Source organism: Garra rufa, chromosome 3, assembly GCF_049309525.1.
Source record: "Garra rufa chromosome 3, GarRuf1.0, whole genome shotgun sequence".
In the NCBI taxonomy this organism is placed as follows: Eukaryota; Metazoa; Chordata; class Actinopteri; order Cypriniformes; family Cyprinidae; genus Garra; species Garra rufa.
The window spans coordinates 13,409,272-13,434,480 of record NC_133363.1 but is presented as its reverse complement, the minus strand read 5'-3'; the positions used below and the strand labels follow the sequence as shown (position 1 = coordinate 13,434,480).

General features: G+C 38.6%; 2 protein-coding genes across 3 annotated transcripts in view; both read right to left on the bottom strand.

The window, feature by feature from the left end:
• Window positions 1-32: 32 nt before the first annotated feature.
• pabpn1l (PABPN1 like, cytoplasmic) lies at window positions 33-5,788 on the bottom strand. The gene is made up of 6 exons (XM_073835729.1): window positions 5,728-5,788; window positions 4,148-4,215; window positions 3,889-3,995; window positions 3,727-3,814; window positions 538-668; window positions 33-235 (listed from the first exon to the last, which is right to left on the bottom strand). Exons 1-6 carry the CDS (start codon window positions 5,786-5,788, stop codon window positions 196-198), a joined length of 495 nt encoding a protein of 164 aa, XP_073691830.1. The 3' UTR covers window positions 33-195.
• Window positions 5,789-8,105: 2,317 nt separating this feature from the next.
• Window positions 8,106-25,209, bottom strand: part of cbfa2t3 (CBFA2/RUNX1 partner transcriptional co-repressor 3) — a 39,832-nt gene continuing 22,728 nt past the window's right edge. Inside the window, exons 5-12 of one of the 2 annotated variants that reach the window (XM_073835723.1) lie at window positions 24,695-24,876; window positions 23,106-23,386; window positions 21,649-21,734; window positions 19,219-19,447; window positions 17,171-17,239; window positions 16,497-16,550; window positions 13,341-13,531; window positions 8,106-13,251 (exon numbers count right to left, since the gene is read on the bottom strand). In XM_073835723.1, coding sequence (XP_073691824.1) covers window positions 12,907-13,251; window positions 13,341-13,531; window positions 16,497-16,550; window positions 17,171-17,239; window positions 19,219-19,447; window positions 21,649-21,734; window positions 23,106-23,386; window positions 24,695-24,876 — 1,437 coding nt within the window. In that variant the 3' untranslated portion in view covers window positions 8,106-12,906. The remainder of the gene's footprint in view (window positions 13,252-13,340; window positions 13,532-16,496; window positions 16,551-17,170; window positions 17,240-19,218; window positions 19,448-21,648; window positions 21,735-23,105; window positions 23,387-24,694; window positions 24,877-25,209) is intronic. The other variant, XM_073835724.1, reaches the window with a different exon arrangement.

Sequence of the window (25,209 nt, the reverse complement as noted above, 5' to 3'; positions counted from 1 at the left end):
TTTGAAAGCAATTGACTAAAATATAATAAATAAAATACTAACGAGTCAATATAAATCAAGTCTGTTTTTGTAGTGTTGTTCAAGCTACACACACACACAAAATAATAACTGAGCTCCCGTTCTGCAATTACTGAAACATAAATTAATCAGCACCAAGAAGTGCTTTGAAGATAACAGAAAAGTCAAAAATGAATATCAAAAAGAATCAACCCAAGGATGAGCTCTTCCATTTTCCCTAAAACAAAAATTACAATTTTATAACAAAAAGAAAGGTTCTGAATGATGGATTTACAAGTATGGATGTACAAATGTCACATTTTCCAGAAAGCAAGTATAAACGTTAAGATGCCACTATGATCATTTTTAGTCTTAACAAATCTCAACTCAACATTTTCTTTTTAGATTAAATATCTGGTAAGATTTACCAGGTTACTGAATCAGTATAAATGAAAAGTGCAAGGTCATGGACCACTGCTGCTGTAAAATAATTAAAGCTCCATATCATCTGAGGTACTATAATGTATTGACGGAACTGACCTAATGAAGTGACAGCCTCTGAATGGGTTATAAAATCTCGAGGCACGAAAACCTCGTCCCCGGGACCAACCTCCACGCAAGTATGTTTCTGTAGTCCTGAAACCTGGAATGTTTGTTCTTTTTGGCAATACCTAGTGCACAAATAGATGTGAAATGGTTTTCGGTCACAGATTTTAATCCACAATAATGAAAACAAACTGACACTGGAGCCTACATTCACTCACACCACAAGTAAACGTGCCCAATTTTGATTTTCACCTCATGTTTCTGTGAGATTGTTCACATAATTATTCAAATGTGGCCCATATTGGACAGAAGACATCCAGCCTACCACACTCTTAAAAACTATGCCCTATAAGAACCATTTTTAGCTCCCCAAAGACCTTTCAGTCAACTTTTTTTCCATCAAGAAGAACCTTTGTGCAATGAAAAGTTTCCATGAATGTTAAAGATTCTTAATGAAGCCATCAAGGCCAAAAAAGAACCTTTATTTATTAAAGGAGAAAATAACTTCCAGAACAAAAATGTACAATTTACTCATCCCCTTGTCATCCAAGATGTTCATGTCTTTCATTTCTTCAGTCGTAAAGAAATTATCTTTTTTGAGGAAAACATTTCAGGATTCTGCTTCATATAGTGGACTTCTATGGTGCACGCAAGTTTAAACAAGTTTCCCAAAATGCAGTTTAAATGCAGCTTCAAAGGGCTCTTAATGATCCCAGCCGAGGAAGAAGAAATGATCAGTTATTTTCTAACAAAACTGACAATTTATATATATATTTTTTAACCTTAATTGATCATCTTGTCTAGCTCTGTGTGTACTCTGTGTATTCTGGTTCAAGGCAGTTAGGGAATGTTAAAAAAGTAGTATATTCTCCTCCAACTTCATTTGAAACTGCAGCCCACTATGGAGAGAAATCCTGAAATGTTTCCCTCAAAAAACTATTTCTTAACAACTTGAAAAAGAAAGACGTGAACATCTTGGATGACAAGGGGGTGAGTAAATGATCTGTAAATTTTTGCTACTTCTTTAAAAGAGTGCGCTTGTTCATCTGAAGAAAAAAATAAAATAAATGCACTGTTAAAGCTAATGTTCAGTTGTGGCTGACATGATTACAATTTTTCTTATTTTGGAATCTAAAACATTATCCACAGATGTCAAAAGTTTTTGATTTTAATGTTTTTTTAAAACATTTCTCTTCTGCTCACCAAGCCTGCATTTATTTCAATCCAAAATACAGTAAAAGTAGCAGTAATATTGTAAAATAGTTGTACTATTTAAAATAACTGCTTTCTATCTGATTTTTTTTTTTTTAAATGTAATTCATTCATGCTAAATTTTCAGCATCCTTACTCTAGTCTTAAGAGCCATATGATCCTTAAGTAATCATTCTAATATGCTGATTTGCTGTTCAATAAACATTTTGTATTATTATTATTATTATTATTATTATCATCATCAACATTTAATACAACCAAGTAAAAAAAAAAAAAAAAAAAGTTCAGTATCCTTTGATAAATAGAAAGATCCAAAGATTAGCATTTACCTGAAATGTTTTTTTGAGAAGCAAATCAGAATAGACTGGAGTAATTATGCTAAAAATTCAGCTTTGAAATCAGGAATAAATTACATTTTAAAATGCACTATATTGCCAAAAGTATTGCCCTTGTAATGAAAAGGTTTGACTACTTTAGTAATTTCCACGAGTACAAATCTTAATGTTTAAGCATGTAATGATATTCTAGGTAATTTTGTGCTTCGAATTTTATAGCAACAGTTTGGACAGGACCCTTTCTATTAAACATGACATTCCCTTTGTGTATAAGGCAAGGTTCATAGATAAATGATTCAGTCAGTGTGGAAGAACTTGACTGTTCTGCATAAAGCCAAGTCCTGTTCCCAGCTGAACACCTCTGGTGTGAAAACCATGAGCCAAAAACTCATCACCAAACACCAATGACTTGTGCATACACTATGGACAAAAGTATTGGGACGCCCCCTTCTTTAAAACAGAAAAAGGTACTTCCAAAACGGTGGCAACAAAGATGGAAGCATAATTCATGTATTTCCATCTCTGTTGCACCAGTTCTGGAAGTGTCTAAAATGACTGTACCAATATGTACAAGTTACTGGTGTTTGGTGATGATTTTTTGGCTCAAGGTCTGCATTATAGTCACACCAGAGGTGTTCAGCTGGGATAAGGACCTGGATGGAGACCAGCCAAGTTTTTCCACACTGACTGAATCAATCATTTCTATTTGAACCTTGCTTTATACACAGAGGCATTGTCATGTTAGAATAGAAAAGGGTCCTGTCCAAACTGTTGCTATAAAATTAGAAGCACACAATTCCTTAGAATATCATTATATGCTTAAACATTAACATTTGTACTCATGGAAATGACTAGAGTAGTTAAACCTGTTCATTAAGGGGGTGTCCCAATACTTTTGGCAATATAGTGTATATTTAAAAAAAAATGTTGTTTAAAATAGTATAAATAGTTCCAAGTTTGACTGTTTTTGCTGTACTTTGGATCAAATAAATGCAGGCCTGGTGAGCAGAAAAGACTTCTTTAAAAACACTGAAATCTTATGCTCCAAAAACTCTTGACTGGTAGTGTATTCCTTTAGCCGATTTATTAATGCATATAAAAAAATTGGCTCAGATTATATTTTAAAATAGAATTTTTTAAAAATTATGTGAGCCACATTCAGTTGTGGTGTGAACATGGCCATAATGCATAACCAAATCTGACCCTGGACCACAAAACCAGTCATAAGGGTTAATTTTTTTGAAATTTTATATTTATACATAATCAGAAAGCTGAATAAATAACTTTTCCATTGATGTATGGTTTGTTAGGATAGGACTATTTGAAAATCTGGAATCTGAGGGTGCAAAAAAAAAAAATAATAAAATAAAAAATCTAAAAACTGAGAAAATCGCCTTTAAAGTTTTCCAAATTAAGCGTGTTATTAATCAAAAATTAAGTTTTGATATAATTACAGTAGGAGATTTACAAAATATCTTAATAAAACATGATCTGTACTATCTTTACTTTTAGAAAAATCTATAATTTTGACCCATGCAATGTATTTGTGGCTATTTCTACAAATATACCCGTGCTACTTAAGACTGGTTTTGTGGTCCAGGGTCACATATGCTATTGCAGTACATTTCCATCTCACCTTAATGACACGTCCTCTGAATAGTGTTTCATCTAAAGTCAAGGCAGTCCTCACAGACTCTCTCTCTGAGAACTCAACGTAGGCAAACCTACAAGAAAATATATTCATAAACATGCTTGATGTTTAAATGCATGTTTGTTTTAGAGCCAAATTGATACATACCCTTTTGGATGGCCTGTGAATCTATTATATGGGATTGTGACTCTGTTTACGTGACCACAGCCATTAAAGTACATCTCCAATTCGTCTGCAGTTGCTCCATAATCCACCTGTAAGTCAAACAATACTGCTTTTAGTGTTCCATAAACATACACTACAAGTAATACATGGTTAAAATACAATATCAAACAAAGTTCAAATCTGTTCTGCTTATTGCAGTAACTACTTGGCAAAGAAGATCTTAAGAACATAAGCAGCTTACATTCCCCACATAGATAGATCTCCTATCAGAATCTATTTTCTCCTCATGGGTCATACTGAAGAATAATCCTGAGGAAGACAAAATTATAAAAGTTAATTATAATCATATAAAATATTAACACTATATTTTAAAATAATGACCATCATTTTAGGTGAAACATGATAGGGAGGTCCAGGGCTAGGGCTATATTTAGGCTACATAATTCAGTAACTCTAAGGCTTTGAGTGTGTTGGTGTAAAAGTGGACTAAAAATGGCCTAAATTAAAATATGTTGTTAACTTTTTTTTTTCTTGATAAAAAACAATTTAAATAATCTTTTCCCACTATAAAAAAATCTTTTGTGAAGTAGAAAGATCCATAGATGTTAAAGGTTCTTAATGGATGGAACCAAAGATATCAAAAAAAATTACTTTTATGAGTGTAATTCTAACATTTTTGCCACAGCTATTTAATAAAATAAGTGCACTCAATAAAACTACCTAAGCAATAGTCAACTTTAGAATTTTAATCAAAAAAAGTTAACAGTGAAGTATTTTTAACCATTTTAATTTCATGCATTTCAATCATTTGTGTGCAAAAATATTGTTTTTTTAAGCATTTTTAAGTATTCTCACATCATTAAATAGCTTAATAGCTTTTCTTTAATCAGCCAAGTCAATGTTTTTGCTATCGAAGCATGACATGATAACAGAAACATGACACTCTTCTAGGTTGTACATGTTATACACAGTAATATACATTTAAGTCTAAATTTCATGGACTTGCCAAAGTACTGTCCAGGAACTATGTATAGAGGGTTTGCACTAATGATTTAGTGAATTACCCGGACGCGCGGCTATAGTGGCGATACTTGGATGTAAACAACAGCATGGATTGCATGGTTAATGTACTACTGAATACATTAATTGCTAATTTATGCTGTCTAAACCACATAAAAAAAAATGTGTGGAAGCTGCAAAATCATTTAAAGAAGGACTTAGTAAGAAAGAAAGGGCACAATATGTTGACAAACTAATAGGTGGTAAAGATGCGGTATTATTATATTAGCCTAATATTTTACCTACCTGACTGGAAATGTTAAGAAAAAACACAAATGTTGTCAAGATTCTTGCCCTGGAAATCCTGGTTCAGTTTGGCTAACCACAAACGCCTTTTGTTCCTCGGAGAGTTTTTTGCATTCTTCTCCTTAATTTGTTGTAACTTTTGGCAGTCTATAGCACTCCAAATGTTTTTACCAGTCTGACCGATTAGTACAAAACATGACAATAATTAATAATTTTCAGCAGCAATAATCAGCAAAATATGCAAGTTCTATTCGGCTCAATGGCATTGTTTACATTCAGTGCCGCCAATATAGCCGATTAATGACGTGTCGTGAAAACACTCTATATGTGTCTTTGGTGCATTTAACTAGGGTTCACAGTTGTCACAGAAGGCTGTCCCTGTGCAAGCAGAGATGTCCTTAGATAAGACTACACGCCGGGCTGCAGGACAGCCCTTCTGGGGCATGCCTCATTGGGCAGTGATAAGACGCTGTGGCCCAGCAGATGGGCTCAGGTGTGGGCCAGCTGGCTGCTCACCTGCCTGAGGGCTGTAGGGACACGGTCTCTCTACCTCATACTGCATGTCAGACTCGTCCATTTCCAGCACACGAGTTTGAATTGCATCCAGCTCCTGAAGGAACAAGATGATTTTTCACACAAACACAGCTCCTTATGTAACTGTTAAACAGAAAAAAATGTGAACATCTCATTTAGGATGACATTTTAAACTATTTTCCTAGTTCTTGTATGAATTTAATACATGTAATTGTTTTTATGACCACATATTCATTTTGACAACACACGTTTACAAGACTATTTAAAAACAAAAAAATATAATAATAATTTGATGTCCTAATTTTGGGGTAATCCGTTCCTTTTAGTGAACCGCAAAAAGCGTGTTACTTAAATACACTCTCCTATATAGGATATGAATATAATCTAAATTATTTAAAATGGCTTAATAATGACTGGTTTGTTGAGTGTAATAAAACATTTAACAATCATTAAGGTCGAGCTACCAAACGGCTACGGACTTTGAGTGGAAACTTCCAATGAGCCTGACAAACAGTAAGGTAGGCCTATAAGTGTATGTTCGTCGCAGTTTCAGAGTCACGTTATTTATTATTTGTGCAATACAAAGAATTTAATTCTGCTAATACGGTGGGTGCTTTAGCGCTTAAACATCTTTTAAGACGCGATGAAAAAGCGAACGATAAGATAATCGACTTCAGTCATCTACATTTTTATATTGACAATTTGATCCGCCATATGTGAAACGTCTATGATATGATATCTAACGATTTTCACCATCAAATAACTATTATTGTTCAGAACAGAGTAAACAGACATAATACAATTAATCTTTTCCCTCAGTTTGTAGTACTTCACCTGGTGTTTCCACGCTGGTTTTCAACATCAGCCCAACAGCCTATTACAGCCCTTAACTAACACACCTGACTCAACTAATCAAATGCTGCTGAGTGTAGTAGAAAAAAACAGGTGTTCTTATTTTTTTTTTTTAGTAATAATAATTATTAGTATTATCTTTTTAATACATTTAGATTTAGATTTTTTTTCCTTTATGTAGAGGTTTAAAAAAAAACTAAAGGAATGTAGAATTGATATTCCAATCCAGTCCTAATTGAATCAAATAAGAAATCTCTAAAAATCCAGTAAGATCTGCTCAATGAACTAAAACTTGTCCCATTAGATATTGTGTAATATTGATAAAAACAATACTTATATTGGATCTTTATGATTTTACAGATAAAAAGAAAACTAATGCACCTTATGTTGTTAAAAGTGGACTGTCACAATCCCTAAAGGACAAGGTAGTCAACATTTGAAGTGAATCAAAACCTTTCATCAAAGTTGTCCTAAAACCAAAACCTGTTCTTGTCTTAGGACAACTTTGATTAACTTTTTTGATTCACTTCAAATGTAGTTAAAAAATAACACCTGGCTAGTCAGATAAACTCTTATAGAAATGTGTTCAAGATTCCTATTAGAAGTTTTTTTTTCATTCCTTATTTTGGCATATGTGCAGTGTGACTTGAACAATTGACTAGAAATGCTGGTAAATGGCCAATGTGGTCAATAGATTCCTTTTTATGATGGGTGAAAATTCATACTTTTAACTGATTTCTATAAACTTATAATCTTGGTTTCAGTTGTACATCATGAACGCACCTTAAGTTGTTAAAAAGTGGACTGTCAAAATCCCTAAAGTACAAGGTTACCAAATAACCTTAACAAAATATAGTAGTCGATATTTAAAGTGGATCAAAACCTTTCATCAAAGTTACTAAAACAATACCCGGTCTTGTCTTAGGACAACTGTGATGAACTTTTTTGATCCACCTAAAATGTTGACTACTGTAGTTAAAAATAACACCTGGCTAGTCAAACTTATAAACCGGATTTCAATTGTACCTCATGGAGTAATTCTTTGACATATGGAAATGGACCCTGGACCACAAAACCAGTCATAAGGGTACATTTTTTCAAATTGAGATTTACGCATAATCTGAGAGCTAAATAAATACGCTTTCCATTAAAGTATGGGAGAATATTTGGCCAAGATGCAACTGAAAATGGAAAAATCTGGAATCTGAGGGTGCAAAAAAATCTAAATATTGAGAAAATTGCCTATAAAGTTGCCCAAATGAATTAAGGTTTGATATAATTATTATAGGAAATTTACAAAATATCTTCACCCAACATGATCTTTACTTGATATCCTAATGATTATTGGCATGAAAGAAAAATCGATCATTTTGACCCATACAATGTATTTATGGCTACTGCTACAAATATACCCATGCTACTTAAGACTGCTTTTATGGTCCATGGTCGCATATATTACACTCCAGGATATGACATGTGTCATAAAAATGCACAAATTGAGAGACTAGTCATATTTCACTGTCTTTTTAATTACACAGATACGTATCTCAACACAGACAATAACCTGATTTAGAATGTTTACAGCGTCACATGTCCAACAAAGCGCACAGTAAGAGAGGGTGAGGGAATTGCAAAAGGGGGGAAAAGAGCATGCAAGAAATAAATAAAACTCTCCTGGCACAGTTCACATCGTCTAGAGAATGATAACAGGACCTTGAAAGAGAAACAAAATAACATTTTCTTTAACACACCAACCTTTTCTATTGAAACAATGCCTTTTCCTGTAATGATGTATTGCACAATACAGTATATCATGTTTGCCTAAATGTATCAAACCAAGCCTTTGTTAGTACAGAAATATGTATCTTGCTGTTATGCCATTTATCGTGTGCGTGTTCAATGCCCGGCCCACTCTGCTAGTCAGAGCAATGTTCAGATCTACAGTAGTGTAAGGTTTCTACTACAGCCTTGTGTGTTCTCTGTTAAAAGGTTTCCATTTTACAGTTTTTTTTCTGGTAGTCTCAGTGGATGGTTGAGTCATTTAAAATGAAGCTGGACAACATTAGTGATGTGCAGGGATAATTTTTTAAAAATTGCTTTAACCAGCCTAAAATGGTTTGCTGGTCTTGTCTTAGCTGGTATAAGCTGGTTTTGCTAGTCTCACTACTCTCCCAGCCAGAAACCAGCTTGGTTATCTTTTTGAGATGCCAAGATAAAGAGGTCATTACTTAATCAAGCTGTTGACTAGTTAACCTTCAGCATCCATTTCACTTCAAGAGTATGTTTGCTTTACATTTAAGATGTAGTTTCTCTTTCTCTCTCTTTCCCAGTGTCAGTATTTGAATGGAGCAGCTGCCCAACTTGAGTTCACTGACAAGACCAAATGCTGACCGAATGTAGGCATCCACAAATTTGCTTTGAGAATGACGCCCCTTCGATATACCAGATGACAGCAGAATTACAGTACACAGTGGAAGATGCATTTGCATGTTCTTGTTTTTGGTTCGATTTTGGTTAGGAATGGCCAAAAATATTTTTGTATGAGTTCTGGACTAGCAGACATGCAAAGCTCAAAAGGAGTTTACGGAAGTTCTCTACCATAACTTTGCCAATGGTGTTATTTTAAAGCTCTTGAGATTCAAGTAAGTTCCTTAGCAAAATCATTAATAGAAAGTATCTCTCACTCAATTTTCTCTCACTCACACTCATGCATTCCCATAATGAAATCTTTGCGCAAGGTTGGTTTAAATGTTAGAAGCATTTGTAATCTTATCTGATGCTTTGGATGCCAGGAACAAGCACTCCCCTGGCTTAGAATTATAGTTCCGATCTCTTCCCTTGATGTGTTTACTGTCGTCTTGTGCTTTTAACATGGTCATTTTATACACTTTGGTTTATGGGCATAGTCGCTCACCCACATTCAGGCTGCTTTTTTCAGGCGACGCAATGTCCAAACGGCTTCTATGGATGTGCAGTTATGCTTTGGTCTGTGCTTTTATCGTTTTGGATATTTATGAGATATGTTTATGTTCAGGCTCAAAACATTCTAAGCAAGTTCTACTATGCAAGCTCAATTTCACTCAGTGTTGCTTTTGGCGTGTGTCAGAACAGAGTTCATGACGCAACAATTCTAAGACTTGCCACAGGGGGCGCTATAGCGGGCATGAATGTAAACACTTTTATTCTACAGTCAGGTAGAGCAACAGTTTAAAGAGACTTTTGCTGTGCAAGTTAGTTAAAGTTGGTTTCAACTGTCGACATTTAGCTACCTGAATAATAACACATCCAGTTTAACAGCACAGACATTTGACAGAAACTCTATCACACCCTTGAGAACTGAGGTTTGCTACTGCCGCAGTAACACAACAGTAACACAAGAGTGCATGCTTTTGCATTGCATTGCTACGTACTTCTGTAGAGTGTTTTTGGCTTAATTTGTTGTATAACAGCCCGTGAAAAAAGGACTTTGTTGGCCCAGACATAAAATGTGGACAAAACATACATATCTTTTTTTTGTTTCTATGCTGAAAGGTCTTGTTTAACTTGGACAGGATGATAGATTTGCACGTCTGCTAGTGGTTTCATTCATTCAAACTGTCTTGGATTTGTTTACAGGAGGTAGCTAGTAAGGAAAGAGAGGATGGTTCATGAAAAATCCTCCTTGAAATGGAGAGAGAGAGAGAGTGAGAGAGAGACCTACATCATCAGACTGGCGTTGAAGTAATTCACTGGTTTTGCTGAATTTTCTGGTTGAGTTCAAATATTAATTTAGAAATCATGTGAAAAATTAAACCCACTTCACGTCTAAAGCAACACCAAAATAGAATAAGCAACAAACAGGCCTTTCAAGTTTGGTCCGTATCAGAGGTTCGCCACGTTATCAGCAAAATTTATGTTTATAACAGTCCTGTTCATTGTGACTGCTGTCACGAACAATCTGTGATGTTGGGATCAGCAGAGCTTGCTTGGTGCACACAACAACTTCAATGGATATTATGGGTTTGTACTATTTAGGATCACAACCTGTTGTCCAAAGTTAAATCTGGGTACCAGATGAGAACCAGATAGTGTTTGCTTGATTTATAGTGAGTGTCAGACACTTGGACTATGGATAATCGAGGGTTTGGTTTTGTGATTGCATGTGCATGCTTGTGTGTTTGTGTGTGCAAATTACACATTGGACCACTGCAGTGACACTTTGGCCCAAAGGATGGCAATGTTTCACACAGATTCTAGCGACTTCCCTCCCAAATGCCAGTCTGGGAACTTCTCAGCGGGGCAAGCTAGGTCAGTCTATTGTGGTTTGGCGTGTCGTTAAAGTGATGCCATTTGCTTCGACACACTTATGGCTACAAAAACGTCTTGCCCGACGTGTCCGTAAGCAGAGTCCTCCGGCAGTAACCTACACGAGCGGTGATGTGAACACCCCGTCCTCCTCCACTGTTACAACAGACGTTGTAAAATGATCATTCAGACAGAAAAGATTAAATGGAGAGAAATTAAATTCTAGACATTATACTTTAAAGGTTTCTGTTATTTGGCAAACTCATTTTTGGACCTCTTTTTAAATACTATGTACATTCACATTAATTTACTGTGGTAATTTTAGATATATTTATATGTATATTTATATTATACGATACCCTAAGGGCCGTTTCTGAGGTTCCATTCAGTAGCTGAATTCTCTTTTCGTATTGCACCTCCGTTCTCTCACTGTCTTACAATGCGAGCAATATAAAATATTCTACATGAGGATTCTCATCATCAATATTGATACAACAAATCGAACAATAGGTACAACACAGCTTCTCTCCCGTCAGAGTGTCTTTTTCTGTCCAATGCTCAGCTGAAACCTAAAAGAAGACAAAGAAAGAACGCGTTCCTCGTTCAGAGTACGCACACGAGCAGATATTGAAGACAGAGACATCCAGAAACAGAAAGTAATATCTACAAGCAACGTTTGATCCCTTTGTGGATATCTGCTTAGAGGTTCTGTCAGGAGACAATAGGAGACATATAGAAGATGGGGGGAGGTAGAAAGAGCGAGAGAAAAGAGAACCAAGTCTACGCCAGTCTCGTGAGACTCTACAGTCTTGTCATGCTTTGGAAAACGAGGGAGAATGAAATCGTACAACAAAATGAAATGTCTCAGCATTCAGAGTGCTTTAGGAAAACCAAACAAAAGTGTTTCCGAAGAAAAGGCTCATTCTTAGTGTACAATCCAATGAGGTTTTTGGCAGTTCCGTTGCCGTTCGTCTTTCCTTTTGAGGCCAATCTGTCTCTTTACGTTTACTCATCCTTGCCTTCTCTTTCGTTTCCGTGTCGTTTCTCTTTGCGGCGGACTGGGTGACGAGCTTTAAACATCCCAGGTGCGACCCTCCCTTGCCATAGCGATGGATCCGGGCTAAAGTCGGCGTTCCTCAGGATCTGAGTGGGCAGCACAGTGGGCACAGTGAAGGTTTGAGTGTCTAGTCACCATGCCACCTCTCCACAGACTGTGGAACTCTGGGCTGGCTTTACTGCTGAGGAGGTGAAGTTGTTTGCGTTTGGTTACAAGATGAGTGCTTCTTAGTAACTTTGGCAGTGTAATAAAAAGGTTTGGATCATGTTCTTTTTTTTTCACTTAAAATTCATTTGGGTTCACGTCAGTACAGAGAGGTGAGTCTGGTGTAGATTTTCTTGGCTCGCTAGCAAGGTAGTTAACAGGTTTTATTCATCTTATCATCATCATCATTATTAATTCTTTTGGATTTTTGGACTTTTCTTTTATTTAAAGCCAAAAAATGAAATGCAGTGTGTCATGTTGTGAGGAAGTAGCTCTGTGGTAGAAGATTTTCCGAGCGGCAACGTGCTCTTGTCCATTCTTGACATCCCGCAGTGGTGGCTGCCTGTCATTTTAGAGGAATCCAACCTACATATATTTAGTCCCACCCCAATTCACACAGAGCACACCTCACTTAAAGGGTGTAGGTAACTGAGGCCATGCCTGAAATTGTTTTATACATGAATAGAACATGTAACGTGTAACTATACGTGTTTCCTTGGCTTTCTTGGTGGCATCCAGTATAACAGACCCTGCTCGTGTTGAATTAAACACAGTAGATCCTCTCATGAAGGATTCTGAGCCTTGATGGTTTTTTTGGAGATTGACAAAACAAGAGCTTAACGTAGATTCGGAAGCCAGGTTGTCGTAGTTCATTTTGAGAGGATGGGTAAGTATGATGGAGGTTCCTCAGCTTGTTTTGGGTGAAGGATGCTGTAGCAGCAGTAGACGTGGCTGGGCAGGGGTTAAGATTTGGGGTTCATCAGTCAGCGAGACGAGGAATCCATCAGTGCGGGTGTTGCTGGAGTGGTTGAGCGAGAAACGCTGCTGGAGCTCGCCTCCTTAGGACTGCCACTGCTGCTGGTTTGCCCAGCCAGGGAAAGGGATCCTGGAGGGGTGCTCTCGGAGTGTGTGGGTGGCGCGCTGGATGAAGAGGAAATGGAGGTGGTAGATGGAGCCCCGAGTGGCACGTTGCTACTTCCAGGCAGACCTTGGCCACATACGTGATGGTGTTTCTCCCAGTCCTTGTGCTGGCAGAAAGAGCCACAGTAGCGCGCAGTGTTGCATCCGCTGCATGTCTCGCTAGCCTTACGACCGCAGTTCCAGCAGCTCTGTGGGAGGGACAACATAGAAATAAATATCAATGTGTATGCAGTATACTAGTCATCCATTCTGAACATCGCCTACGTGTGGTACTTACTTCACTGGAGTCCTCCTGCTGGTTAATGACAGTCAGCGCATCCTCAGAGGCCTGTCTTTTAGCCTCGGCCAGAGCTCTCTCCATCTTGGAGCGCTCAGCGGAGATCATCTCGTGAGCTTTCCTCTCAGCATCCGACACCGCCTTCTGCAGCTCTGACATGGCCTGTCTCTTCACTTCATTTACTGCCTCCTCTGGAAGGAATATCAAGAGAAAAAAGTAAGACATTATCCCCGTAGACCACTGCTGTTCCTCTCAACATCCTTTATTGAGGCACTCAGAGCTTTCAGCTTGTTTCATCTCTCCAAACAGATGTACATCATCCAAGATTTAAAACATTCTGTCAGAAAAATTAGCTGTTAATAATTGATCCAAACGACAGTGGTTACAATTATTTCCAGAGCTGATAGGCAGTAGACATTTCGCAAGGTTGTTCACATATTGTCTAACGATATACGATTAAATATTTCATATTTTTTACTAAGTGGATAAATGGCAGAGCAAATGCATGGCTTTGTTACTAAGGCTGGATCACTCCACATAGAAGAAGGAAAACCAGGATGACTTGTGGCTAACCTTGTTCTACAAATGCCATTGTTTGAGAGTAAATGTTTGTGTGCGCGCATATATCCATGTGTTTTCAGGACACGCAGGTGTGAATGTGTACGGGTGTTGTCTAAAATAGAAATCTAACATCTGACTCATTAGCACTCTGAACATTAGGGTTCCTTGGTTCCTCCATTGTCTTTTCTTGGCCTTTTTAAATGTAACCACTTAACATAAGCTCTAAAACCTAGTGAGCTAGGTGACCTAAACCACATTTCAGGGCATCACAGTAAGGCTGTCCCAAACTACAGAAAGACATACATGCTGTCTTAAAAGATTTGGCCAAAATCTAATGCAGTATTGCATTCATCATTTGTGACAAGCAGAACAGTTTATCAAACATGGTAGACATTTCAAAATTGCAAATTATTATACATACATACTTGCATTGCATTGTAAAATCAAATTTAAAATGAATTGTTTTTACAAATATTTGTGTGTAAAACCACTATGATTCTTTAAGTATGACTCTGTTAGCTTAGCAACATGCTAACACCAAATTAATCGATTTTCATGCACCTCAAATAAGGAGTTGCCTATGCGGAGTCACTTTTAAAGTTCCATTTATGTTAGGATGCTGGATAAAGAAGTAGCTATTTGCATAGAACTACGCTGCTTAGATTTGGAAAGAACTACTGTTTTGTAGGGTTATGGTTTAGACAGTATGTGGGTGATTTCAGAATCTGTCAGGATATGATGTGCTTGGTGAAAGCATGTGTATTGCTGCAGGGGGTATGCACACACACACACACAAACACATTCATATTGCAGATTTTTCATATGTCTGGGCTCTATACACTTTGCCCCATAGTGTGTTTACTCTAGAAAGCTGGTTGTGAGGAGCCTGGTCATAAATATCTGTCATAACACACCCTCCATTCAATTCTCCATAGAGTTCTGCCTCAGGCTACTGACTGACTAAGTGTGTGTGTGTGTGTGTGTGTGTGTGTGTGTGTGTGTTTTCAAATCTACATCACTACTGTCTCAGCTGGAAAGCTAGTTAGTATTCAGTTTGTTCTCTCCGCACCTCCCACACACATCTCCTCATTTTTTCATCCTGTCTCTGCCTTCATTCTTCACTTCTTTGCTTTTTTTCATCTTTTTGGTTCTCGCCAATTTTTCTGTATCTTTGAAAACACTAGACTGCTTAATCAGAATCGGAGCATGCACCACTAAAATTAGTTTGCAAATTTAATTAATTTTTATCAAGGAGACTTGGGAGCAGATGCTAGAGCAATTGGCACATAATGGAAAACATGGGGCGGCAATATTAACGTTTTAATCCCACAGGGATATGACAGTTTTCTTTTTTTTTCTGCTATTCTCTTGCATTTTCAAAGACAGGCCTCACCAAAGGCAGAGGGACATGAAAATCTAGACACCCACAGGTAAGAAAATTCATGTTTGCCACCCCCTTTAAGGTCTAAAGTCTTTTTTCTCATAGACAAATATGAATGGATAAAAAACTTTTAATTCTACAGAATTCAGAACAAAAATTTATAGATAATTTACTCATCCAAGATGTTCATGTCTTTCTTTCTTCAGTCGGTAAGAAACTGTGTTTTTTGAGGAACACATTTCAGGCTTTCTCTCCATTATAGTGGACTTCTATGGTGCCCCCGAGTTTGAACTTCCAAAATGCAGTTTAAATGCAGCTTCAAATGGCTCTAAACGATCCCAGCCGAGGAAGAAGGGTCTTATCTAGCGAAATAATCTATCATTTTCCAAACAAATTGACATTTTATATACTTTTTAACCCCAAATGCACATCTTGTCTAGCTCTGCATGAACTCTATGTATTTCTGTTCAATACAGTTCAAGTATGTCGAAAAACTCCCATCTCATTTTTTTTCTCCAGATTCAAAATTGTCCTACATTGCTGCAGAAGTACTGACCCAGTGTTTACAAAGTAAACATGCAAAGAAGATCAAACACCCTTTACATAAAAAGGTAAAACATCAATTTAGGACAAATTTGAAGTTAGAGGAAGAAAATGAGATGGGACTTTTTGACCTACTCTAACTGTCTTGAACAGGAATACACAGAGTACACGCAGAGCTAGACAAGACGAGCATTTGAGATTAAAAAATATATAAATTGTAATATTTTTAGAAAATGAACGACAGTTTCGCTAGATAAGACCCTTCTTCCTCGGCTAGAATTGTTTGAAGCCCTTTGAAGCTGCATTGAAACTGCATTTTGGAATTTCAAACTCACAGGCACCATTGAAGTCCACTATATGGAGATAAATCCTGAAATGTTTTTCTTAAAAAAAAAAATTCTTAACGACTGAAGAAAGAAAGACATGAACACCTCAGATGACAAGGGGGTGAGTAAATTATCTGTAAATTTTTGTTTTGGAAGTGAACTTCTCCTTTAATTGTATAGTTCTGCAGTCTTAATGCATGTCAATAATTGTCTCATTTTTTTTTGCATTAGGTATTTTAGGAGAAACACCTAAAAATGATATAACTAGAAAAATTATATAAGCCCATCTATGCAATAAAATTTTAAAAGAGCAAGTTGGTTTGTAATGCGGGTGCTGTTACTCACCCTGCTTGTTCTGAAGTTGCTTTAATGCTGGCGAGAGCGGGATACTTGTAGCACCTGTGTGAAAAACAACTGCAGTTAAAAAGGTTTTTGTCACAGTGAAAATGCAGCTATGTTTTGCAGACAACAGCAGCATCATTCCAGCATTTTAAATTAGTAATGGCATATTGATTTTACTCAGCTGTAATGTTGCTGGTGTGGGTCACAGATAATAAGTGCCCTTTGATCTCTGACCTTTGGGCAAGTGACACCACCTGTGCTCTGGCTGACCCCATCAGTATTGTGTGTGACCTACATGGCACAGAGGGCAACCAGGCGTATGTACAGCCCTCTGTATATCCAGCTACAGTAATAAAACAGACTCTAGCGAACAAGAACAATCCAGCCGTGCTTTTCCCTTACTTCTCTTTCTTTTTTTCTTTCTTCGGGCAGGGTCACGTTTATTGGCCCTACCTGTGCTGCTCTGCTGTTGACTGCGGCAGGTTACTGCATTCTCACTGCAGTTTAACTGCAGTTGTCTTTCATGCTCGTGACAGATGGAGAGCTCCTAACAATAATGACATTCAACAGCGATTCCCGCTCCTGGCCTTGCATAACTACGGCTGTGAGTGTGCATATGTTTGTGTGCATGTGTACAATAGGTGACAGTGGACAATGCACTGTCCAAATGCACTCACCAGCCTTCCGCCAGATCTCCTCAGGCAGGTATCCTGATGGGGGCCGGTGCAGAAAGTCTCGGTGGATTTCTGTAAAAAAATATGACTTGAGTTTATTAAGATAAAAAAAGCTTCTTATACTCCCCCAGACGTAGAGAATACCAAAACAACACAGTACAACTCTGAAATCATGACATGCTTTTGAAGGTTGACAACCATATCTTTACCAGATGTGACGCAAAAATGGTTTAGTCGTTTTACTAATTACCGCAATCACAAATATCGACAGTTTTGTTTCTTTCTCATCGCAGTGGGTAACCTCTCTCACAGTGACATTTAATTGCTACAAAATCCACCATAGCTGTATAATACGGGAGAGTGGGGTAAGTTGAGCCAGTGGGTAAGTTGACCCACTCCGTGTATCTTGGAAACTGTAAACTTTTTACGGTCATGTGACCACGTATTTTGGAATCACATGTCATTGCCACCAGACTGTGAAAAGGAGATACACATGGGAGGAGTGGAAGGCACCCATTTACTTTAAAAACAGTTTTGGCTTGTCAAAGTAAAAATATGTAATGGTGTTGTTACATTCAAAGCATATTTATCCAGTAATAAAAATATTTATTATGCATATTGTTTTTTCCTCCAAAATGCCAGCTATGGGGCAAAGTGAGCCAAATGCTGTGGGGTAAGTTGAGTCAGTACTTTAACTTATCCCACCATAAGGCAAGTTAAAGTATACAGTATAAACTGGTATTTTAATGTGATATTATGCAGCTGCTTTAGTTTATCATATATATACACAGGTACGAATTATTTATAGTTTATTTGATATGGACACGTACAGAAAAGATGCTTTTCGCCACATTGTGATCATATTTCCACCTATAGTCTCTAATGGCCTGTTCGACATTGCAGAAAAGCTATCATGCCAAAAATCTTTTCTAAAATGTTAACTAAAATGTTTATTAGTTTCAGTGACATTTATTCATTCATTCTAGTTCAGTTTTTATTTATTTTTACTCAACAAACTCTCTGTTTAGTCTATTTTGGGAAGAGTTAAAACTTAGGTGTTCAACATATTGTTTTAGAAATGCAAAAAAATGAAAGATTGAAAATAAAACTCATTTGGTTGGTTTTTTATTTTGTTTAAGTAAGCTTTAAGAAAAGAACTATGAGTGTTTGCAAAATTACATTTGATTACTAATTCGTTTTTAAAAAAGGTAAATCATCTTTATAATTTCACATGGGTTTAAATCAGATTCAGTCAGATAGTCAGTTTAAACCCAGATGGCACATCTTACCCACTAACTCGGGTCAATTTACCCCTAACCTGGGGTAAGTTGAGCCAGAGGAACACTTTTTTATGAGAAGCCATATTTTTAGAACCTTTTGTCATAGATACATTCAGATCATTTAAAATGATAGGAAACACCCTGAAATTACTTTAGATACTTTCATTGTACCTCTGCCTCATTTTCCCTTATCCTGAGGACCACATAAGTAAAAATGGCTCATCTTACCCCACTGTCCCCTAAACACTGAATATGTTGTACATTACTTTTGCTTTCAGCAATCACAGAAACATTACTTTGCTGGGAACTTTGTGGTGCCTGGTTAGGACAGTGTTTCCCAACCCTATCCCCAAGAACCTACTGTATAGTACTGCACATTTTGGATGTCTCCCTTACATGACACCTAATTCAACTCATAGATCACTTACTAATGACTTGTTGAGTAAAATCTGGTATGTTAGCTTACAGAGACACCCAAATACAGCACTGTGAGTCCCTAGGAACAGGGTGGGTAAGGACATGGTGTGACAGACAAGGTTTAGCTGCCCCGTGCCCTGGCTACAGTAAGGTAAGGTAAGTGGGATCACATGCTGACTGCTCACTTATAGTAACAGGTCAGATTTTTTGGATGTCTAGTTTTAAATCGCATTCATCTGAGTGGTGTGTTGGCTGATGGAAACCACTTAGACGAGGGTGGTATCTACAGTCATGTGAGACATGCTGCGTGGTAAGCATCTGCGCCTGCGGCTGCATCTGCAACGGTGCATGTACCTAGCGGCTGTGTGTCGCTGCTGTTAGGAGTGTTGGAGGAGGAAGAGTTGTGGTGGGGAGGAAGAGGAGGAGGCCGCTGGGCGGAGCTCCCACCTTTTTTCATATCCTCCACGTCGCTATAGCGACGGATCCAGTGGTTCATCTCCTCGCGGTCCGCCTCCTGGCAGCGTCGTAGCACGGTGAGGGAACGCCGCGTCTTCTCCACCATATCCATGATACAGTTCAATAACTATAGAGAAGAAGAAATATGGGAATAGGAAATAGAAAAGGATGGTATTAACAAAAGTTAGGCCAGTTAAAGTTCACACTGCATTTTTTTGGCCATTACTAATTTAAAAAAGATGCTATATTTTATTTCAAGAGCTGATGCATTTGTGAGCAGTACAAGCATGAGATAATTAGAACGCTTTCTGAGTGTGTGTGTGTGTGTGTAATCCAGTGGTGCAGTAAGCGGTTGAGTGGTTAAGCAACAATAGCCCTGCAACAGCTGTGCTGCCAGTGGGAGAAGCCAAAACAATTCATTCTTCCCCCATGCTTCTAGAGCCTTCTCTCACTCTCGTCCTCTTTCCTCCCATCTTCCCCAACCGCCCACCTCCCCTCTATAACATCTCCCCTCAACCATGTGATGCCATTCTTCACTCTTTGAGTATGTTGTTGGCTGTATTTATTTCAGATTTGGATGCGGTCCAGAATAAGCCTGATTTCACAGACTGCAAGCCTTGTCTCAGCTGCTCTCTCCAGTGGGAACGTCCTCCACTGGGTTCCTCACTCCATCTGTGGCCTTTTTATTCAATATGTGTTTGAGTGTGAGTAAGCCCATATAGAGGCAATAGAGGTAAAAGAGAGGAGAGTAAAAAGCATAATAAAGGCCTTACTGTTATCCAGAAAAGGTCTGAACTAAGTCATGTACTATCAGGTCTATTGACCCAGCTTGAAGGGTTAGTTTACCCAACAATGAAAGTTCTATTAATAATTACTCCAAACCCATAAAACCTCTTGTGTTAATCATATTTTTGATGAAATCCAAAAGCTTTCTGACCCTGCATAGACAGCAATGCAACTATCACGTTCAAGGCCCAGAAAGGTAGTAAGGACATCATTAAAATAGTTCATGTGACTGTTTGGATAATGTCGTTATTTCATTGTGCACATAGCTACATAAAATTAAGGTTGAACCACTGATGTCACATGGATTATTTTAACAATGTCCTTACTACCTTTCTGGGCCTTGAACGTGGAAGTTGCTTTGCTGTCTATACAGGGTTAGAAAAATCTCAGATTTCATCAAAAATAAATTAATTTGTGTTCTAAAAATGAGTAATTAATTACAGAATTTTCATTTTTGGTTGAATAACCCTTTAAAGGGATGGTTCGGAGTAGAATTGACTTCATTGCTATGCACTCCGAAGCCCATCTAAATACCCCATCCGAAGTTTTTTTTACCTTAGTCGAACATTTATGGAGATATTAAGAGTTTTTCGAATTGCTTGTTACAGGGGTGAATGGTACATGTGATGTATCTCATAAATTGCACCACTAAACGTGCAAGTAATCTTACCAAACTTGTACAGTAGTGTAAATAGGTTATGTACTCACAAAACGCTGCATCGGAACATTTGTAAGTCCACCATGAGTGTTTTAAAAACACGTTTTAGCCGATCCCTACTAGTCTCAAAAACTACAAATGACGACACGTCGACGTCACTTCCCTGGTTTGAAAAAAGCATGTAAAAGTCCTCCTACTACATCTGTGTGCATGTCAACTTGTAGGAGGACTTTTACGTGCTTTTTTCAAACCAGGGAAGTGACGTCGACGTGTCGCCATTTGTAGTTTTTGAGACTAGTAGGGATCGGCTAAAACGTGTTTTTAAAACACTCATGGTGGACTTACAAATGTTCTGATGCAGCGTTTTGTGAGTACATAACCTATTTACACTACTGCACAAGTTTGGTAAGATTACTTGCACGTTTAGTGGTGCAATTTACGAGATACATCACATGTACCATTCACTCCTGTAACAAGCAATTCGAAAAACTCTAATATCTCCATAAATGTTTGACTAAGGTAAAAAAAAACTTCGGATGGGGTATTTACAAGGGCTTCGGAGTGCATAGCAATGAAGTCAATTCTACTCCGAACCATCCCTTTAAGTCCCTTCTGTAGCACTTCCCTATGTCCATAAGTTGACATATCAGCTGGACTACCAACTAACTGGTGCATCTTGTTTTTGACTTGGTGTGGCATCTTGGTCAAGTTGGTTATGATTGTTACATCACCTTGGACCAGTTAGCTACCATATTTTAAAAAATTCTTTAACCGCATTAATCTAATATAACTTGTTTTTTTCCCTAGCAGAGTTAGCAACTAACATAACCTCTGCTTTATGTATTAATGATAATATAAAAAACAAAGCATCTGGTCACACATACGTTATCGAGGTGCTTCCATTCCTCAGCCCACTCGCGGTCTGTCAGCCGATGATCAATCACTTCCTCTTGACGTGCTCCATGCACGGCTGTAACACAAGCACAGCACCACATTAGCACTAACTCGCTATCACAATAGAGAAACCATGTCCATGTAAGTGCAATTCCACAATGCTCTGCATTCCTGCCATTACTTCTGCAGTTGGAAATGTTACTCAAATTCAAAGGTCTAAGCCTAAACTTGGATTAACCATATTTAAATTTGTTTTTAAAATAGCGAGTATATAGGTACAGGTAGACCTGTGATTATGTATCATTTGAGTTCTTGTTTAAAGCATTGTGGTTAACAACACCACTTAAAGGGTTAGTTCACCCAAAAATGAAAATGAGCCTATTATTTACTCACCCTCAATGCATCCTAGGTGTATATGACTTCCTTCTTTCGGACGAATGCAATCAGAGTTATATTAAAAATTGTTCTGGCTCCTTCAAGCTTTATAACACAATGGGCGGGTCCAATAAAGCACATCGATCCATATTAAAAACGTGCCTCACACGGCTCCAGGGGGTGACTAAAGGCCTCCTGTAGCGAATCGATGCCTTTTTATAAAAAAAAATTATCCATAATTAAAACTAGGGATGCACCGATCCGTATCAGCCGATCACTTGCGCGTTTTGTCAGTAAAGCCGGTTCTGTAATCAGCGGTAAATGCCATCAGGTGCGTGATTTCACGTTGAGCCGTATATACTACACACAGCCGTTGTTCACTGACGAGCTGCGCACATTCACACTGATAATGAACATTGATTTGCGCAGCTCGTCGGTAAACAACGGCTGTGTGTAGTATATACGGCTCAACGTGAAATCACGCACCTGATGGCATTTACCGCTGATTACAGAACCGGCTTTACTGACAAAACGCGCAAGCATGATCGGCCGATTCGTATCGGTGCATCCCTAATTAAAACGTAATAATCACTTTAATCTAACAGTTGTACACACAAGCAACTCCGGGCAAATGACGTAGGACGTCGGCATTGCACATGCGCCTGTGAGTTTTGTGAAAATCAATGTTTGTTTACAGGAGCAAAGAAAGCTAAGTTTCCTTACTTTAGAAAAAGAAAACCAGCCGCTTCTTGGCTTATATTATTATGTTTTTCTTACAAAAACGCATCGATTCACTAAAGGAGGCCTTTATTCACCCCCTGGACCTGTGTGAGGCACTTTTTATTATGGATGGATGTATTTTATTGGACTTGTTTTGACCTGATAAAGATGAACACCAACCCATTGCATTATAAAGCTTGGAGGAGCCAGAACAATTTTTGCAAACTCAGGTTGCATTTGTCATATACACCTATAATGTCTTGAGGGTGAGTAAATAATGGGCTAATTTTCATTTTTTTGGGGTAAACTAACCCTTTAACTATGGTCAAATCAGAGACTACTCCACTCTTACCTGTCTGCCGGTGACGATCCCGGACGTCCCTGTGCTCTGCGTGTCTGTAAGCATCTCTGTAGTGGTGGGCGAGTGCCATGTCTTCCAAACGGTAATGCTGTGGGGCAGGAGGGTTAGGATGTGGAAGGCCATTGGGTGGATGCGTCGGCAGGCCGTTGGGGGGAGGATGAGCAGGTAAACCACTGCTGGGGCTGAAGCGCTGACTGGGGCTCACTGTGCATGGACGTTTGGCCAGGTGCTCCGGGTGCAAGCCGTCCCTGTCCCCTGCACTCTCTTTGGTCCTGTTACAGAGATTGTAGAAATTCTTGGAAATGCTGTAGAAAGGACATTTTTAAGAGGAAAGAAGGCTATTGATGGTTTTGCATTCTTGCAGTCTAACCCATCCCACCTCCCTCTTTCTCTTTGCCCCTCCACTCATGTGTCCAAATGTTGAGGCCAGCTGTGAGCCATATGTGGACTCTAGCCTTCATATACCAAGAAACAGAGTTAAATCCCAACCCCTTAATCTTTCCCATTCTCACCCGTTTCTCTTTCTCTCTCTGTCTCTCTCCTGAGCTGCTGTACTGTGAGAGCTGCTCCCTTTGGCAGATGTTCAGTGACACTGGCGTTTTGGAGCCATCTGGCTGGCCTGTGCTGCAGTGTTGATAATAATCTGTTTAGCTGAGTGCAGCAGCCAGGCATTCAGGGCTAAACTCCTCTCCCTTCTGTGAGTATGAAATACATGTGTGTGCGAGGACTGTGCAAGCTTGTTTTCTTGCACTTGAGAGTAGAGTGCAGTTGGCTTGGACATCTGAATCTGGCTGCATCTACGACACCCCATCATGCCCGCCTCCGCAACCAACCCAAAAACTTCCAACCTTTGCAGCATTTCTGCAGTTGTAGCCAGATATCCTACAAATCAAAGCAACAGCTGGAGCTCCTGCCGTGATATGGTAAGCCTAAGCCTAGAGATGGAGGTGTATGGATTACAGTAGGGGATTGCCCATTACTCCACCCCCACCCCTCTCTTTTTCTCTGTCTCTCTGTCTCAATCTCTCTCTATTCCTCCCTCCCCCTGGATCAGTTCAAGCAGGGGTTCAGCAAGATCACCATCTGGACACATCACTGACATATGGACAGCTACTGGGGAACTATCAGGAGACAGTGCGGATGAGAGAGTAGAAGAAAAACAAAAGGAGACAAACAGAAATATTGATGCTTTAAATCCCACTATTAATTTTTTGATTGCCAAGAGTTCTACATGTCTCACCAGTGTATAGACACTGTTGGTATGCATATGCTTTTGTGTGATGTTAGAGCATCTCAGTCTGTTTCTGCTCCACACACACTTCCACCTTCTTCCTACCCTCCTCACAGTCTTTTTCTGTGTGGCCTAACCTTCCCACACCCTCCACTCATTACATGAGTGTGTGTGCATTTCAAAGCTAGACAGGAAGAAGTATGCCCAGGGCAAGGTTGTGTTGACATTTACTGTAGCTGTCTACATTTTTGCCTTTTGCTTGACTTTGTAGATATTTATGACTTAAGGTATTTGTTATGAAAATGGTACACAGAAAGACAAGTTTGTGTGTGGGTTAAAGTGTGTATACCTGTCCGGGGTACGTCTCTTGCCATGCTCGTTGAGTTCCAGCATGATCTCAGAGGAGTCCAGGGGAGAGCTGGCGTTGGCATCCAGCAGCAGCTGTTCGTGCTGGGCCAGATACTGTGCTGGGGTCTGCTTAGCCATCCGAGCACAGTGAAGCAGCTCCCTCTGCAACAGGGGCAAGTTAGCCTACCGGACAGAAAGAGAAATAAAATGTGGGTGAGAAAGGAAAGCATTTCTTTTTATAAAACCGAACACAAATCTCCAGGATCGGTAGTCCTGGTTTGGTACTACTGGAGCACTAGCAAAATCTGGTTAGTGAAGCTGGTTGACCAGTTATTTCTGATATCTAGATAGCCTAGATAGAAGTCTAGATAGTTCAAACCACCCTACATTGCTGCAGAAGTATTGACCCAGTGTTTACAAGTCAACATGCAAAGAAGGTCAAACACCATTTACAAAAAAAAGGTAAAACAGCGATGTAGGACGTTTTTGGAGGAGACAATGAGATGGGAGTTTTTC